The sequence below is a fragment of the Ipomoea nil genome, unplaced genomic scaffold, assembly GCF_001879475.1.
Source record: "Ipomoea nil cultivar Tokyo-kokei standard unplaced genomic scaffold, Asagao_1.1 scaffold2957, whole genome shotgun sequence".
Taxonomy (NCBI): domain Eukaryota; kingdom Viridiplantae; phylum Streptophyta; class Magnoliopsida; order Solanales; family Convolvulaceae; genus Ipomoea; species Ipomoea nil.
Window position 1 is genome coordinate 1484251 of NW_017619385.1, and position 17505 is coordinate 1501755.

Here is a 17505-nt window from a genome sequence, read left to right on the forward strand (position 1 = left end):
GTTATGAATAGAACAGGTAAAATTATAAGTAATCACTAAGATTTATCTTACATTGATCTTGAGGCACTATATAACTTAACTTAAATTACAAATGTAACGTGCAAAATAAATCTGTATGCTAAAAAAAAAATTACATTAATCTTCCAGCTAATCTTTTACATTAACAAATTACAATTGAAAATATATACGTACGCTAATATATACTATCTGCATTGTCTTTTTCCATCATGTGATGTTCATCCTCTTCTGCTTTTTATGTGGAATCACTGTCTTCTTTAGTACCTACAAACAAAACAAAAAAACATTTTGCAGAAGGGATAAAACATTTTCCTTACTAATAACATGAGTTATAAACCAACTGAAACCAATTAAAATCACCATGAGTCTGCAAATGTTAGGTCAAACTGTTTTAGGACCACCGCAAGTGTGTCCTCACAAAAGCATTCAAAAAAAAAAAAAAAAAAGAGTTCAATAGAGCACATCCCAGTCATTCCACTCATTACACATATTCATTATTTCTCAATTTTGACCACAGCTTCCTTGTTTTTTTTAGAACTTTGTGTGCTGGAAAATTCATCAATCAGGGATCTCTTGACTGTTCCATTCTCAATGGTGTTCTCTGCATTCAGCCTCTGTGCAACAACTTGTAGAGGACTTTCAGCTTCATTTGCTTGCTCATTTTCCTACAAAATAGAGATTTGAAACTGTAAGTACTAAATAATTTGCATTTATAAAGTAATTAGTATAATAGGATACTCAGTAGCCCCAATTATACCTCTAGATCCCATAGATCATCTTCTGTAAGCTCCAACTCCAATTTTGAACTGAGGTCCCGGTCCCTAACTCCAATTAGCTCTGGTGCATGCTTTTCTACAATCTTTTCATCAGTGATGATCCTCATAACAGGGAAAGCATTAAGGTAGTTTTGGAACTGTTCTTTGCGAACAGCAATTCGAAAGAGCAGATTCAATCCAATCAGATTATCAAGCTCCTTAGGTAGCCCCTTTCGGCCCTGCACATAATTCATTTTTTTTTAAGTTTGTGTACATAGGAAATTTCTACAATTGGTATATTAGTTAACAATTGTATATTAAACACCATTTAGTACCTTAGTATGGGTAGAATTCAAATCATCTGCGGTAACACCAAGTAGATCAAGACACTCCCTATCCCATAGAAGGAAAGGAACATTCCCATCCAAGTCCACAACCCTAACTTTAACCCTGTACCTCAAGGTTCCATCGCCCCAATTCCTGTCACATGTACTACACCACAGCCACTTACCTTTCATTTTCAGCTTTTTGTTGCAACCCTTTGTTCTACACGAAACATAGTACCACTCAGGATCATCAATGAACACAATCCTTGTTGCCACCCAAAAATCTCCAAACTGCACACACACATAGACAATTAGCAAGGTACATTATGAGCCCCAATCCAATCCTGTTTGAGTATAAATTTACAGAATTATCAAGGTACATTATGGTTTAGCGTTTAGGGTTTAGGATTTAGGTTTTGTAAAGTTTGGAGATGCATACTATGTATCGGTTGATCTATTTTTGCTAACAGAAAATAAAAAATACTATGGTTATATAACTAACAAAACTTAATTTGTGTGTGCAGGTTTGGGTCAAACACAGAGTATGGTTTGGATAATAATAACAACAAAACTGTCCTAGGATGTGTTCATCCAATTTACTCCCTGAGATAAGCACACCCTAATAGATTATCTAATTTGTTAAACTAATAACTTTGAATGATTTATATACAGACTGCTATGTTCTGTGCTATTATATTTGTATCTAATGCCAAATATTAAATGTGCAGATTCAAAGAGTGGTCAGGTTGGCACTCACTGTCCATATTTGAGATGAATACAGAGCATGTGTGGCAAAAACATATAACAATGGTCAACTATATACAGTGAGTACATATATATTTAATCAAATAGGTAATGATCCAAGGAAATCATTCAAATGATTATTCTTTTGTTTGTGCAGGTTGGGGTCACATACAGACTATGAGTTGCATAATCATTCTCACACCAATTTCACAATGAGCTAAGCAGCCACTAACAGTTTCTCTAATTTGTTACTGTATTAAGTTTTAATGAGTATTAATGGGATGCTAAGTTCTATATTGACTCTCATTGTGCAGGTTTGAGATGCCTACATAGCATGGCCAATGGTATTAGTCTATATATTTAAAGACTATTTATTTCCTCAATCAAGTAAGCATCCACTGGTAAACTTCACAGTATTAGTCAATTAACCAAATAGTATATTTGTTTCAAATCCAATGTATATTATTAAATGCAGATTACATATCAAGCAGTTGGCATTGATATCTCACCAGATTATTGCTGTAGAGATCATAGTATATCGACTAAGGTAACAACTAATAGGTTTTAAATATAGAGATTACCTCCTTGTCTCTGTATATTTCACTGATAGTACGGACTTCCATATCACCAGATAGGGAAACTGAATAGGAGCTATATTCCTTAAAACTTGATTGTGAAATAATACTGCGCATTGGAGTCTGTTCATGGCTGATACTGTGAAATTAAAAATACACTAAGAATTAGGGACCAATTGAATAAGTAGTGCAAGAATAAGCATTGACTAACCTTTTTCTGAACTCCCCAAATGGTGGAGATTCCTGATTGAACGGCAGTTTTGTTACATCATAGGAGCTACAAATCTTAACATCCCCACCTTTAGAAATTATGGTAGTACACATTAGACAAACCATTATTGGTAAATATGGACAAATACTAATATAAGTTAGGCAGAAACTAACATTTTTTTTCTACTTACTTTTTAAACACACCCTAGCCCTACAAAATTGGATCAACACCAATAATGGCTCTTGTGAAGTAGAATTGTAGAATGCCTCGATCTTGCTTACGTGTTCATCCCACAAAGTACACATCAATTGTATACCACTGCAAAATGTTAGATAAGAGATTAGAAGAACAGAAAATCTAAAAATAGAATAGAAATAGAATGAACAGAAAAAAAAAATACTCAATCAGCCTGGAGTTCTTCCCATTAATCAATTTCTCCTGTGGGCAGTGAATCTGAATAACTCGACCAATCACATATACAAAATAGCCCATTACAGTATAAAATAATAGTAACAATATCAATTATTTAGAAAATTAAATTGAAAGAGAGCAATTGATTACCAAAGAGGTGTTTCTCATCAAGGCCTTCATTAGACTTGATCTCTCTAAACGACTTCAGACGATACATTTTCATAGGAAATTTCGCATTCTTTAAATCCTTTACCATAGTCTGATAATTGAATTTTATCATGTACTTCTGTGGGCTGGTCTTGTATGAGTAAAAATTGGTGATCACACAAAAATTCTTTATAGCGTAGACTGAACCTTCAGAAAAATAGCTTAGGTACTTTTCCACATATTCTTTGGGTACATGAGCATGCAGGAAGGAACCCTGTGTATGTGTAAATAACATAAATAGGAGCTTTCTAAATATATCTCATAAATAGGAACTGTAAAAAAAAAAAAAAAAAAACTTGTGGACTAAACCCTAAACTGCACTGCATACTGTTGTTGTATTTGAATATATATTTGTAAATAACACTTATCTCTTCATCATGAAAAACTATTTCTTTTGATCTAATCTTAGATGGATAACTTCTCTCAGGAATCTGATACGCTCTCACCACCCGTAACCTAAGAGCCTGCCTGGTGTTCATTGGAGATATTTGGCTAGCAAGGATAAACATCTTGTTGTAGGGAAGAAGAAGGAGAGAGGCCGGTGTAGATTTTTTCTGTGCAATAACTTTGTGCTGTATATGTGTTGTATATATAAGGTCTGATGACCTTTCGTAATTTTTCCTTCGAAATTAATACCTAGAGAATATGTATGGCTTCGTGGGCTCAATGTTCCATATGGGGAACTGATGGAATTAAATACATTCTCTAATCCCATTGGATTGGAGAGTGATCTACCGTAGATATTTTAAAAAATGTAGGTTTTCTATAAACTTTAGGTATTACACTGCATAAACCCTTCGTTTTCCGACGCAAATACAATAAATATTTCGGCTTTGTCAAAACGACGCCGTTGCTGTTGGGCGGGAGTTTTTTGCTCATATTATTTTGCTTTAATATATATAGAGATATTCTCTATTCTCTATCTCTATCTCTATCTCTATCTCTATTAAAGCAAAATAATTGCCCAAAAATTTTCCCTCCAAATGTGAAAACATTTATGGTATTCATATTAATTTATAAATAAATTCGTGTAATTTAACATGTTGAGTAAAAGAAGAATTATTAGTTACTATTATTATTATTATTATTATTATTATTGTTGTTGTTGTTGTTGTTATCGTAATAATAATTCACATACAGAACAAATTTTTCACATACAGAAACGCGGAATCATGCATCCTATTAGACTTAACAAATTATTTTTTTTGGGTATATGGAAGGGGGTTACCCAGAGATTACAACAGAGAGCTGTCAAGTTGGCGCCATATCGGTATGCCAAGTCTGTCTTCTTCAAGGATCTGCTGGAGTAGGACCGGCGAAGTTTCTAAGACTCTAAGGCCTGTGGTTGGTCCGGCTGTTTTGGCCAAGAAGTCTGCTGCAGTATTTTGTTCCCTTGGTACGTACGATATCACCCATGTCGGGATCCTCCTGAGCTCACGTTTACAAGCATGAATGATGTTATTTGTGATACTGCTATTTCTGCTGTTCCGGTTTACATCATTAACCGCGTTCAATGCATCACTTTCAAAACACACCTTCTTTAAGCCAAGTGTATTTGCTAGCTGGATCCCTTTTAGCAGCGCCCAGGCTTCAGCAGACTCGACTGAGCAGGCTCCCACCGTATACGCAAAACCTTTAATCCATGAACCTTTTTCGTCTCTGATCAAGCCCCCACATCCCGCTTGGTTCGTACTAGAGTTGTGACATCCATCTATATTGATCTTTACCCACCCTGGTGGGGGTTTTGTCCATTTGATAAGCCTCCAGCTGTTGGTTGGCACTCTTGAGCCGAATCTCTCATTCTTGTCGAATGCCTCGTTAATCTCTTTCACTTGCTTGTCAATCCAGTATATCTTTTGGGAGGTCTCATAGATCTTGCTATTGAAAATTCTATCATTTCTCCATTTCCAAAGCCACCACAGTGCGACAGCGAAAGTAATCCTGTTTTTGTGCCTATGCCTACTGTGATTCCAGCCTTCGATCTCTGCATCAAACCACTCTACAAACGGCAAGTTTTGTAAACTGATATCCAAAGAGGGTGTTATAGTATCCCAGATTTGTCTAGCGGCTGGGCAAGTTCGTAGGATATGTTCGGTTGATTCTACTTCGTTACTGCAGAGGTCACACTTATCATTGTGTGTAAAGCCTCTCTTGGCTCTATTCTCATTGGTCATAATTCTGTTGTGCCTTACTAGCCACAAAAAAAAACTGGATTCTGCTCGGGATCTTTAGGTTCCAGATGTTGCTCCACTTACGCGAACCTGGGGCCGGCTGGTGGTTGGCTAGCATGGAATATGACGAGGATATGGAGAATTCCCCAGAGCTCTCAGGTCCCTAGCCAATGGTATCTTCCATTCCCTCCTCGTTGATCAAGATGAATGCCGCTATTTTGTTTAGAACCTGAGGTGGCAGAAGGTGGTCAAATTCATCCCACTTCCAACCTGTGGAATCATCCCAGTACTCTGAGACCTGAGCATAAAGCGTTGGGAGGGGTAGGTTTACAGTGATGTACTCAGCCAAGGGCTGTTGGTCGATCCAAGGGTCGAGCCAGAACCGTGTATTCCTCCCGTTTTTGACTATCTTCTTAAGACCCTTATAGAGTGTTGGAGCTGCTCTGAGGATTCCTCTCCAGGCATTCGTCATAGCCGATTTGGGTTGCCAGGTGTTAGGATCTATACTCTTGTAATCCATATTTTGCTCTCATGATCTGGGCCCAGAGCCCTTCTTCTCCCATTTGGATTCTCCATCCTAATTTGACCATAAAGGCCAAGTTCATGCTGTTTAGCTTTCTTAATCCTAGCCCTCCATCTTTCAACTCTCTAGTAACCACCTCCCAGGCCAATAGGTTGTGTTTTCTTTCTCCAGTGGCACCTCCCCATAAGAAGCTGCGAATTAGTTTCTCAATATTTTCCAGCACCCCAATAGGTAACATCGTAGATTGCATAGAATAGATGGGGATTGCGGAGAGGACAGATTGGGCTAGTATCCTTCTTCCCGCAAGAGAGAGCGTCTTCATTTTCCACCCTGATAGCCTGCTTTTCACTCTATCTATAAGTCCTTGGTATGATTCTTTCTTTAACCTTCCGTGTTGTGATGACACTCTTAAGTATCTTCCCAGATCATCAGCAACATTTATGTTTAATAGCTCTGTTATTGCTTGCCTATCAGTAGGAGAGGTGTTCTTTGAAAAGAATACCGAAGATTTTTGCAGATTTACCTTTTGTCCTGAATTGTTGCAGAAGGTATCTAGGCATTGTTTTATGACCATTGCTTGCTGCAGTGTGGCTTCTCCCAACAGGACCATATCGTCCGCAAAGAGGAGGTGTGTAATGCTTGGGCCATTTCTTGACACGCTAATACCTCTCCACTCGCCGCTTTCCACCTTATCATTTATTAGGTGACTAAGGCGCTCAATGCACAGTACAAAAATTAGCGGTGAGATGGGGTCACCTTGCCGAATACCCCTCGATGGTTTGAACCACTGTGATTTTTTCCCGTTAAGCGAGATGGCTAGCCTAGTTGTTGTGATGCACCCCATAACATGCCTTATCCAGATTTCGCTAAAGCCTGTTTCCCGGAGTGTTTCGTTGATAAAGCTCCATGACAGTTTATCGTACGCCTTCTCGAGGTCTATTTTGAGAATCATCGATCCTACTCTTCCTTTCTTGAGGCTTGCCGTATGCAATACTTCTTGATAAGCAAGTATGTTATCCACTATCTGCCTCCCAGGAACAAAACTCGACTAATTGGGGCCAATTAGTTTTTGAATGGCCACTTTCAACCTTGACGTTAGCGTCTTGGAAATTACCTTATATGATACGTTGCAGAGGCCAATAGGTCGCAGCTGTTTGACATCTTCCGGGTTTTGCACTTTAGGAATTAAGGTTATAATTGTGTCGTTGCTTCCATCAGGAAGGATTCCAGAACTGAAGTATTCCAAGGCAAATGCTGTCAGCTTTTCCCCCACAATTGGCCATGATCGTTGGTAGAAGCCAGCGTGATAGCCATCCGACCCAGGGGCCTTGCAAGGTGCCATGTCGAAACAAGCTTCCTTAACTTCCATAGCCGAGAATGGGGCATTCACATAGTCCCAGTCTGCCTCGGGGAGAGTTGGAAAGGAACTCCTCCACCCAACTTTTCTAGATTCCCTTATGTATTCTGTATAAAGATCAGTAAAGAAGTCTGTAATGTGGTTCAATATTTCCTCCTCAGATGTTAGCCATTCATCTCGGCTATTCCTTATTCTGGTAATCCTAGAGTTGGCTTTTTTGGTTGCGGTTGCTGCGTGGTAGAACCTCGTATTGCGATCTCTAGATGCTATCCAATTCTCACGGGACTTTTGAAACCAGTACAGTTCCTCTTGATTTAGGATTTCCTCCAATTCCTTCTGCAGCTTCTTATTTAATTTGATTAAGTCCGATCTTGGCCGATTTGCAAGAGCTTTTTGGACCCCTTCGATCCTTGCAAGAACTCTTCTTTTTCTCTGAAAAATACTCCTAAAGGTGCTGTGGTTCCAGGCTAGCAACTCATTAGCTAAATCCGCCTTTGCTTGCTCCAATTCTACATCCATTTTCCATTCGTCCTCGACAAACTTCATGAACCCCGGGTGTGAGGTCCAAGCTGCATTATATTTGAAGTTTCTTGGGCCTCCAGGCTCTTGCAATCTTGCTGTCCTTATAAGGAGAGGGGAATGGTCAGAGCTGACCATATGAAGGTGGGTTACACTCGCATCAGGGTATAGTAATCTCCATTCCACATTACATAAAGCACGATCAAGTGTTGCCGCTTTATATGATGATGAGCTTAGTCCTCTGGCCCATGTGAACTGAGGTCCCTCAAACCCGAGATCAATTAAGCCTTCGTCGAACACCCATTTGCTAAAGCCTGCACAATGTGTAGATGAGAAGTTAGTACTGTCAGAGACCTCGTCTCTTGTTAAAACAGAATTGTGTTTCCTACAGACATCCAAGGTCCTTCCAAACTCAATCCCTCCTGAGACAAGTCCGTAAAGAGTTGCCTTCTAAGGATATAGTCAGGGCTACCATAAACCAAGGACAGATTCCATGACAGGTTACTGCCTTCTGTGACCTTTAATAACACAAATTGAGGGTGGGTAATGGATACCTGGACCATAATGTCCGTCTTCCAAAAAACCCAAATCCCTCCAGAAAAACCAATAGCCTCAACCCTTAGCCATTCATCATAGCCTAGGGCAAAGCATATATCATTCGCCTGGTTCCCAGACACTCTTGGCTCTAGGAGACACAAAACGTTAGGCTTAAATTCACGTAAGTAATTTTTGAGGGTACGACGAAACACTTTGGACGCCGCCCCTTGGCAATTCCAAACTAAAAGATTCATCATAAAAACAAGGGAGGGAGAAAGAGGACTCAATTGAGCTGGCGGGTGTCCGCAGCCAAATCAGGCTGGCTTGCATTTGTATTATCTTCCTCCATCACTTCGTTTGGTGGATCACAGTCAAAGAAGTCCTCTCCATCATCAGGTGGTGCAAACGAGTTATCCCTCGTCACAGTGTGAGATGCCAATATGCCGGGATCAATCTGTCTGTGGTTCACAGTTTCTTTGGTGATTGGCATGCCTTTCACAGACCCTCTCACAATAGTATGTTCTTCTTCAGCTGCAGCCCTCCGGGGAGTTGAAGACCTTCCCCTTTTCTCCTGTTGAACTGATTAACTTATCCTAATGTCTGGGGTCGGCGACTGGATGAGAGGACTCTACTATGCTCGTTCCCTAACTGGGGATCATAACATGGACTCTTATCTCCAGTGTTTCTGTTTAACCTGCTATTGCTACCCAAGCCGGCCTTACCAGGGTCGTTTGTTCTCTCCTGGTTCTTCTGGCGTGTGGCTGTGCAATTAGTCCTTCCCTCCTCTGAATGCTTATTGAGTCTCGGACTAAGGTTCGATTGACCACTGGATTGGGGATCCCCTATTGGTGCCTTCCCGGCGGCTCTAGAATAGGTTGTAGCTTTCTCCACTTCTGCCACCTCAACTTCCTCTTCGTCAAGGTTGCTTAGCGGGCCAAATCTGGAGTTGAGATTCTGGGTACTAGGGCCTTTTGAGGAGCTTGGATTCTGGGACTTTTCTACCATCCTCTGCTTCTGGGGGTTGCTGGTTTTCTCGTTTCTCTTGAAGGGTCGTCGATTTTTTTTCGTGACAAGCATCCATGTCCCAAACCGTTCTTTCATATGGGCGTTGGATGCATTCTTCTGGTGTGGTTGCTCTGGTTCTTGTGGTTCATCTTTCTCCGTAGAGTTGCGTGCTTCGGTCTCCGTATTTCCAGAACTGGACTGAACTTCGGGTATGGAGTCTTGCCCACAAAAATCGAGTCTATGTCCGTATTTACCACATTTGAAACAGATAAGATGGATATCTTCATATTTGACCGGAAATTCCTCGTCTCCAATTGAAAATTTAGCCAGTAGTTGCTTGGTGATATCAATCTCCACACAAATTAGAGCAAACTTTCCGCGGGACGCGAGACATGTTGTGTCGTCGATCTTTACAGTCTTTCCGATTTTATCTCCCAGCTTCATCAAAGTGTCTTCGTTGAAGTACTCAATCGGTATATCGGGCAGTCTGATCCAAGCGCAGATTTTCTGGGTTCTGTGCGTCTTTGGCCTAAAATTTGGCATCCATCGTTTTACGATCAGATAATGATCTTGACTCATCCAAGGCCCTTCGCACCTCGCATGTTCATAGTCCCTTTGCAGTTCGAAGCATGCGAGGAAAAACTCGTGTTCCAAATCGATTAATTCCAGATGGCCTTCCGGCTTCCAGAGATTACGAAGTCGTCTTATCAAGAAGTTGTAGCCAACTGACTTACCCAGCAGGCGAATGATGAGGGTCCTTCTCCATGGTCTTCTTATCCTAATTTTCTCTTCCTTCGTTAACCTAATTTTTGGACACTCCGGGTCTTCTTGTTCGTCTGCGATCTCGTCATCGGACACATTATCCTCTGTTCCTTCAAGATCATCTTTCTTGTAAGTCATAAATTTGCGCAGGCTAAGTTTGTAGCTCGCCGGCAGAGGGAGATTCAAGGACGTCGGTTGGTTGTCTATTGCCGGTGTTGTTGCCACCTCCGGGCCTACATCTGGGACAGGGTTTGCACTCGTCAGTGGTGAATCTTCTAGAGCTACGTCTTCCATGGGTGTTGCCACCGGTGAGTCAACTTGATCGCGAACCCTCTTGAACTTCTTCGTCGATCTTACGAGCAGGTCATAGTCCTCCGGCGACCGATTGGTCGCCGCCGGAGTGGTTATATCAGAGAGCGTTTCCGCCTCGTCTTCCATGGTCTAGTACTATTGAATATTGATTAGACTTAACAAATTATTATTACTATTTACTATAATTTACTATTTACTATAATAATAATAATAATAATAATAATAATAATAATAATAATACTATAATACTACACTAACAAATTAGCCAATTTATAAATAAATTCATGTAATTTAACATGTTGAGTAAAAAAAAAAAAATATTGGTTATTATTATTATTATTATTATTATTATTATTATTATTATTATTATTATAATAATAATAATAATAATTCGTTATTATAGTATAGTATTTTAATTAAAATAAATTATTTAAATTAAATCATCCTTAATTAAATCATTTAAATTTAGCATATATATTTACTATTACAAATAATCATCCTTAATTAAATTAGATCATCTTTAATTAAATTAAATCATACTTAATTAAATTATTTAAATTAAATTAGCCTAAACATTTTGTATTACAAATAATCATCCTCAATTAAATATAATCATCCTTAATTAAATTATTTAAATTAAATCAACCTTAATTAAATCAATCCTTAATACAAAATGTAAAATCAGCCTTAATAACAACACAGAAACGCGGGAATCATCCTATTAGCAAATTATTATTATTATTACTATAATTACTATTACTATTTACTATAATAATAATAATAATAATAATAATAATAATAATAATAATAATAATAATAATAATAATAATAATAATAATATAATAATAACGAATTAGCCTTACAAAATGAATTATTCACATACAGAAACGCGGAATTATGCATCCTATTAGCCTTAACAATTATTATTACTACAATTACTATGCACGTGTAATTCATAGTATTTAGTGTGCATGTGAATTATTATTCATCTGTTACTATGCACGAGAATCATGCAATAGCTATTAGTATTAGTATTTAGTATTTCATAATTAAATTAAATCATCCTTAGTTTGCATCCTTGATTACATAATTTGGAACGCAAATTATTCATTTGTAATTCATTTGCACAAATTCATATTTATAAATACCTCATTGGTCATGCTTCTCATTCATTTCCAATCCTCTTCATGTACTTTTCATAGGCTAAACTTTTCAACTTTTCAATATGGCTCTCACCTTCAATCTACTTAACCAAATCACCGCTACCTCCATGAATTGGGCGATATAAGCTCTTCTAATTCGAATGTACGAGTCAACATTCAACAATAACACCTACAATTCTCATACTGTGGAGTGTGTGTTTCACGATTCTGAGATATATTCGTCACTTTTAGTATATATATATATATATATATATATATATATATATATATATATATATATATATATATATATATATATATATATATATATATATTATTTCATAATATATTCAATCCCAATATATATTTTTCTTAATTTTAGTTTTATAATTCACATGCTAATATGTTTGTTATATAACACATATATTCATATTCTATTATAATATAGGTTTCCATCAATTTTTTTACTTTTTTCTAATTTAGGGTACGCGTATACACGCAACAATAAAAAAAGTTTCAAGTTGATGAATTTAAAAAAAATGATTGCATAATGTACAAGAAGTGTTCAGTACAAATGTATATAATTATGAAGTGTTCAGTACAAATGTACATAATTATGAAACAAATTACTTATATATAATGTATAAAATCGATACGTTTATTATTTTACTTCTATTTATCATGAAGGGTAATGTAAATGAACTTCCCCGTGAGATGCAAATGATTGTGGATAAGGAAGTCCTATTTAAAGTGCAAGTGAAATATGAGCAATGGAATAATTATCACAGTAATGAAACTCAACTGTGATGCAACACTGATCTCAAAGGTCCGCAAGTCTTTGATGCAATCGAATCAGGTTATTTATAACATTTAATTATTTACATATTTGAAACTCTAATTTCACTTTTTTTTTTAATTTAAAAAAAAACACATTGAGAATTTCAATCATAATTAATTACACAGGAATCCGATATTTGTTCAAAATTACACAACATGCAAGACAGTCACATAGAGGTAATATTCCTCATGATTAATTTAGTAATCACTATATTTATGTTTATTTGTTTAATTTGAATCATATTTAATTTGTGTTTGTTAATATTGTTTTCAAGGATTTGTCTTCTGGAGATGAGGTCACTACACCCATAAAGGAAAAATTCAAGGATGACGGTGAAATTGATGCTGATGAAGTTGAACCACTCAAGCGTTCAGTGAAACGTTCTTTGAATGATCAGTATTCTACTAATGTTGTGGGAAAGAAGATGAAGGCGATTGTGAAAGAAGAGAAGTTTTGATCACAAATAGTATAACCATGCATCCTACTTCTTTAATTTCATTGTAATTTCATTTTACGTATTGCTTACATTTTGTTTTCAAACAGACTTTTGAATCTGCTACTATGTGTCAACATTTCGTTTCCAATTTCTGACTATACAAATAAAGGGCTTTTTAAATTTCATTCCAATTATGCAATATATGTTTCTGTGTAATTCTATAATTTCATTTTTTATTTATTATTATTTTTTTGAAAACTTACAGTTTCATTTTAGTTACATAGAAAGTAATAATTATTAAACAAAATAATGATTGCATTATATCTCTAATTTGATTGCAACATTAAACAAAATATGTAATAATTATTAGGTACACTAGCTTGTAATATTTTCAAATTTAGTTCGTTAAATTTAGTTCATTTACCGAACAAAAATTACAATAGCTTGCATTATATATATATATATATATATATATATATATATATATATATATATATATATAGAGAGAGAGAGAGAGGATATTCAACTTAATTTTAGTATATAGAATATTAATACCTTCCATATTTTATTTCCTTTAATCATTTACCATTGATAATTACAAGGATAAAAAAACACAATATTCGTGAGAATTTATTTGATTTCTATTTATTTTTAGTGCAACATTTATTATTAAGCCAATCAAAATCAATTACTCCAGTAGGCATATTTGTTTTCCCATAAAATGTTTATGCTTATGGAAATAATTATGGTTAGCCATGTGGTCTTAAAATATTGATTGCAAGAACTCAAGTTCCTCTATTACATCAACAACCAACGTGGTATACCATGAAGTTTTCAATAATTTGTAATTTTGTCACTTTTATTTTTCTATATTGTATGTTAAAGTAATTTCTTTATTGTTTCTATTTTTCATTTTATATTTCTGTTCCAACTTTTTATATATTACACCGTCTCTTAATTTTTTCACACAATTACACAATAAAATGAACAATATTCATCCCGTGCATCACACGGGTATCATACTAGTTAATATTATATATTATATGATACTGCTAATTCTACGTAAGCAATATAAAATGAACCCGAGACCAATCAAAGCAAGTAAAAGACTTTATTGATCACGGTAGAGGCCCTAAGTACAATCTACTTGGTTGCTCTGAGTACCGACTGACTGCGGTCGGGATTCTCTAATAACAACCTATCGATCGTCCAAAAGTCCCCTACACTGTAGCTACTGTGGGTATTTATAGCCGCTGTGCCGGAAACACGACTCCGGTCGTTCGGCATGTTCTCCACGTAGCCACCACGTGTCATCCTCCCAGGTGTCTTGGCTGTTGTCGTAGAGAGCCGCCACGTGTCCTGTACCAGCTCTCTCGCCAAAGGGCTACCGCTCGGTGGTCGACACTATCACTCGGGCAACTCCTGGTCGGACCCCGACCGAGTTCTTCGCATGAAGCCCGACCTGTTATCTGCAAAGACAAAAAAGAAAGGACAAAGGCAACTCGGTCGGGGTAAAGCTTATGTCGGTCGGGATATTTCCTACCAAAAGCCCCCCAGCCCAGGTCTTTTTGACCGTCCGGGAAAAAACGGGACGGGATGAAGAAGCCCAAACGTCGGCCGTCAAACCGACCGGACAGCTGTCATTCCTTTTCCCGCCACGTGTCGGCCACTGCCGGCCTTGGCGACCGTAACGGTCGCCTCGGAATCAGTGCGGGTCGTATCACGCAAGTGGACCTGTTTTCCCGCCTAAACATTCCCCTATAAATAGGCCCTTGAGGCCTTCATTTGAACTTTCCTCAACCCACTGAAGCAATCGGTACCCTCAGAGAGTCCCGAGCAGCAGTTCAACGACCCAATCGAGCAAAGCGAGCTTCACATCTCCTTCCAAGTATTACCAACCGGTAAACTCTTAACCCCTTGTCTTTTCTTTATTCTTAACTTGGCGTAGGAATAGGGTAGAACTAACTTCGAACTAACTTCCCGAACCCCGTACTAACCCCGACCGACCTTTAGGTAGAACCTCATGTCAGACTCGGATAGCCAAAACATCTCGGTCGCGGACTACGACCACGGTTTCGAGCAGATTAGCGATGAGGAGATAGAGATCATGCCCGACTCTCCTGAAATCGTTCGACGACCGGGCAAGGCTCCCGAGCGAGCCCCCGAGCAACCAGGATCCACGAGCACAAGCGACTCTTCGGGATCGGGCTCGAGCAGTTCGGAAAACTCGAGCCGCGAAAGTGAGGCCGCAAGAGAAACGCCTACCCGGGTGATAGGGGATCATCCGGAAACCGCTCCCCAAGGAGACGATCTTCCGGGCAGGAACGACCCGGTCGAGGAAGAGGTGACCGAACCGGGGACCAGCAAAGACGACGGGTTCGTATATTTGAACAGCGAGAGCGTCACCCAACAAATGAGTGAACTGACGCACGGGGAAGCTGCGCGGATTGCAGAAAGACTAAGCGGTCGAGCGGAATTCGACACAAGTCGACGGCTCGGGAACATTATCGACCGTCACTGGGGCAAGTGGATCGGGATGCACTACGACTCCCTAATGGCCCCGGTCGTCTTCCCGTTCACGGCCATCTTGACCGCCTTCCTGGGCTATTACCAGGTCATGCCAGCCCAAATCTGCCCGAACTCACATCGCATCATAGCATGCTTCCCGCAGATTTGTGCCCGGCACAGGGTACACTGCACGATGGAACTCTTCAATTACATCTACCAGGTGAAGGTCCTCTCGGGCAACTACGGAGGCGGGTTTTTTATGGTGCAGTCCCGAGAGGGAAAGTGTTCGATCTCAGGCCTGCCCGGGAACAACAAAGGGTGGAAGAAGAGGATCTTCTCGGTCAAATACGACCCTTGGATCCTCCCGATCGACAGAGTCTGGAGCACCCATTTTAGGAAACAAGTCACGCCGGTCGAGACTCCGGCTCTTCGGGAAGCTGCTGTCCGGATCTCAAGCGAGATCCACGAATATAAGATCTTCCAATCGGCAAAGAACCTCGCAGCCGCCCGGTTACCAGATCCGGTGTACGATCTGAAGGAGAAGTACAAGCCCGTACCAATGGGCGTGGTGGTAGCAGGTCCTCCTGCTCGGGGTAAACGGAAGAAGACAGGTTTATCCTTAACTAACCTCCCCGCTCGTAACTCCCCGAGCAATGAACTTACCCCGAGCTAACGTGGTTATTTCTTTTGCAGATATGGCGCCAAAACGCTTTAACAGCGGAGCTCCGAAGTCTCCTCCCCGAGCGAAGATAACTTTGGGGAAGAAGAAGACAGCTGCTGGGTCTTCGGGAGGGGATTCCATCCCGGTTGGCCGACCCTTGTGCCCCATCCCGATCATCACCGATGAGGGAGGGGTCCTGGACGCCTCGGACACCCTGGTCACCCGAGTGACCAGTAAGCCGAAGGGGCAAGTGTCGGAGAGAGCGGTAGAGGATGCGACTGGGAGCAAGAGGCAAAGGACCGAGAAGAGTCCGAGCCCGGCGGTCGGGTCCGTCATGGCTGACGCCTCCGTGCTATCTCGGATCGGCAATCTGACGCCGGTCGAGATAGACTTGACCAAACTGAGCCCGACCCAACTGGCAGAACGGCTTGGTCGGGAGCTGGCCGAGGTAAGAGTTTTCCCTCTTTCGTTTTTATGTGAAGGATCTTCAATCGAATTAACATGCCTATCTTTGCAGGCATCACGGGTCGGGGCGGCCCTTCATGGCCAGGCGCTGTTGGCCACTGAGGCCATACGGCTCAAAAAGGTCGCCAACCGGCGATTCAAGGAGCTGGAGGAGATGTTCGCCGAGCTGAAGAAGGCCGAGGAGGCGCTGAAGAAAGCTCGGACCGACCGGAGCGCCTTGTCGAAGGCGCTGCAGAAGGAGAAGGAGGTTCGGGAAGAAGCGGTCAAAAGAAGCACAGACCCGACCGTTGCAATCGAGCACTTCTTTCGGGAGGTCGAGCCCGGGACGGCTTTCATTCGGCAAATGCGAAAGAACGCCGTTGCGGATGAGCTCTTCTGGTCTTTCGGTCACTGGGCCTACAACAGCGGCCAGAGGGAGATGAGGGAAAGAACGGAGGCCAACATGAGGGAGGCACTCGAAGGCGAAGACCTTGAGCTGGTCTTGACCACCCTCCCGACTGAGGTCCCCGACCCCGGGCTGGACCCCTATGATCCGGAGATCGAGATCGTCGGCCCAAGCGGGACTGCTGCTGAAAAGCCTGCCGATCCGACCGTTGCCGAAGCCGCAAAGAAATGAACCCGGCCGGTTTTGTTTTCTTCTTTTGTAAACACCTAATCGGGAGCCCGGTCCCGAGTTGTACCGGGCACCTTTTGGTTAATAATAAATTCCCTTTCGATCCACGTTGTGCCTTTCGTTTTTTGCTTTACATTTTCGTTTCCAACGTGCACACTCCGATCGTAAACTCTCGACCTCACGGCCCGCTGGCCCGGTCTCGTAATACTCGACCCGGTCGATGCCCACCCTTAAGGCCTTATGGCCCGGTCGTGCATCTGAGATTCCGTCATAAAACTGGCCGACCCGATCGAGTTTACCCGATTTCCAGGCCTTGACGACATTTTGAAAAATAGGTAAGCCCCCACGGTCGGGATATATCCGAGCGACGGGCCTATAGATACTTCCTTCATCCCAGCCCCCACACTAT

At 40.3% G+C, this 17505-nt stretch overlaps 1 protein-coding gene across 1 annotated transcript; it reads right to left on the minus strand.

The window, feature by feature from the left end:
• Window positions 1-225: 225 nt before the first annotated feature.
• Window positions 226-3121, minus strand: LOC109162690. The gene is made up of 8 exons (XM_019311375.1): window positions 3030-3121; window positions 2820-2947; window positions 2630-2717; window positions 2425-2557; window positions 1109-1390; window positions 776-1012; window positions 531-683; window positions 226-282 (listed from the first exon to the last, which is right to left on the minus strand). The coding sequence occupies exons 1-8, from the start codon at window positions 3119-3121 to the stop codon at window positions 226-228; spliced, it is 1170 nt and encodes a 389-aa protein (XP_019166920.1).
• Window positions 3122-17505: the final 14384 nt, after the last annotated feature.